The sequence below is a fragment of the Alexandromys fortis genome, unplaced genomic scaffold (genome assembly GCF_014885135.2).
Source record: "Alexandromys fortis isolate MF-2015 unplaced genomic scaffold, M_Fortis_MF-2015_v1.1 scaffold_2741, whole genome shotgun sequence".
Taxonomy (NCBI): Eukaryota; Metazoa; Chordata; class Mammalia; order Rodentia; family Cricetidae; genus Alexandromys; species Alexandromys fortis.
The window spans coordinates 1-2155 of NW_026070603.1; the positions used below are offsets into that span (position 1 = coordinate 1).

The 2155-nt window shown below is 35.7% G+C and overlaps 1 gene segment (V, D, J or C); it reads left to right on the forward strand.

The window, feature by feature from the left end:
* The first annotated feature begins 583 nt into the window (after window positions 1-583).
* On the forward strand, window positions 584-1253 carry LOC126496319 (immunoglobulin heavy variable 3-72-like). The segment is given in 2 exon segments: window positions 584-718; window positions 838-1253. Coding segments are annotated over 2 exon segments (462 nt in total).
* The last annotated feature ends 902 nt before the right edge of the window (window positions 1254-2155 follow it).

A 2155-nucleotide genomic window follows, 5' to 3' on the forward strand; every position in this document is an offset into this window, starting at 1 on the left:
TTGATTGTCCCAGATGTGGAAACTTTGCCTCTTAAAGGATCTTAAAATTAAAGGTGAATTAATTCCTAAGCATGCTAAATACATACCACCAAAATGTTAAAATAGTCAAACAAGCGTAAAATTGGATTTCAATATGCTTTGTCACACATATCAAAGGTTAATTCTGGAGAGCAGTCATATTTCTTCAATGTATATTTGTCAGAAAGGAGAATCAAGTCTAGGAATTTGTGCATTCTACACAACTGAAGTAAGATTTTAACAATGGTTCTTGATTTTAATAATTCTATTCAACATTAATTCAGCTTTATATCAATTCTTTAAAAATATTCAAAATAATATTTTATATCTGTGAATCAAACAGAGTTTTGGACATGGTTAAATCATAAAATTTAAAGAGTTAACACATCTACAAAAGATAAAATACAACATTGTAACAGTTACTGATACTGAACTCATCCAGTATTTTTTTTTTGTTATGAACTTAAAACTGCACCCTCTATTGTTTTAACCCTAGAAATGATTATATAGCAGGAAGGAAGAAATGCAAATTGTGCTTCCCTCTCCTCATGAAAACCAGCCCAGTCCTGGCTCTGTCACACTTGCAGGGGAGCAAGTTCCTAAGTTCCCCCCTTTTCCCATTCAGAGATCAACACTGAACACAGACCTCTCACCATGAAGTTGTGGTTAAACTGCATATTCATTGTAAATCTTTTAAAAGGTAATTTATGGGAAGAAGATATGCTGAGTGTGTGGGTGCATGAATAAGACGTTTGCATGAGTAAGAGGGATTGTGGGTGTGTGTAACATTTTCCTCACTGGAATTCTCTATTATTGAAGGTATCCACTGTGAGGTGCAGCTGGTGGAGTCTGGAGGAGGCTTGGTGAAGCCTGATGGTTCCCTGAAACTCTCCTGTGTAGCATCTGGATTCACCTTCAGTAATTATTATATGCACTGGGTCCGCCAGGCTCCAGGAAAGGGACTGGAGTGGGTTGCCTTAATTAGAAACAAAGCTAATAGTTACACAACAGAGTACAGTGCATCTGTGAAGGGCCGGTTCACCATCTCCAGAGACGATTCCAAAAACACCCTCTACCTTCAAATGAACAGCCTGAGAGCTGAGGACACTGCTACTTACTACTGTACAAGAGGCACAGTGAGGGAACTTAAGTGTGAGCCCATACACAAACCTTCATGCAAGATTGCTCTGGAGCAAGAGTGGGTGTACAAGGCCAGAGAAACAGACAGGATGTAATATTGCTCCATACACTAATTTCTCAGGAAAATCATCTAGGATTTTTAGTGCTGTATCAACCACAGAAGACTCTACATTGAAAAGTGGCAACTTTACAGAATGTCTGAGCTATGAGAAACTGTAAAGAGGGTATAAATTTCTCTTTGCCAATAGCAAATTTAAGGAGACAAGAATCGAAAATGTTAAAACAGTCATATTTTATTTGCATGTATGCATTGCATTTTGACATATTTCTTTGAAACTTGTTATGCAACATTGTAATATTATAAACATACAGTAGATGACACTTTGGGGTTTCTTTGAAAAACACATTACAGTTTTAATCAAAACTGACACTTTGAGACTTAAAAATTATTACAGGAATGTAATTTTCATATTTGATATTTGTTTGTATGATATAAAGCTATTCCTTTAAAGAAAATGTAAGAATGGTTATTTTTTGTAAAATTTGGGCTATTTTACAAGAGAATTTCCTAACTTTTGATAAAAGTCCATTTGCGTTATACTAAGTACTACTAAGTTGACTAAAATAATTCTATAGTTCCATTTATGATGAAGATTTTACAGTGACATTAGCAAAACATAGAATTCTTCCACAGTTCTTACATAATTCAAAGACTTACTATTCATTATGAAAATTTCTTATTTCCACACTACTTTTAAATTATGTCAGCTGGGCGGTGGTGGCGCACGCCTTTAATCCCAGCACTTCGAGACAGAGCAGGCGGATCTCTGTGAGTTCGAAGCCAGCCTGGTCTACAAGATCTAGTTCCAGGACAGGAACCAAAAGCTACGGAGAAACCCTGTCTCGAAAATCAAAAAAAAAAAAAAATGTCATTAGCTTATAGCCCTTACCTTAGGAATTAAATACAACTAATAATTCCTTCCCAATTTGTTTATTC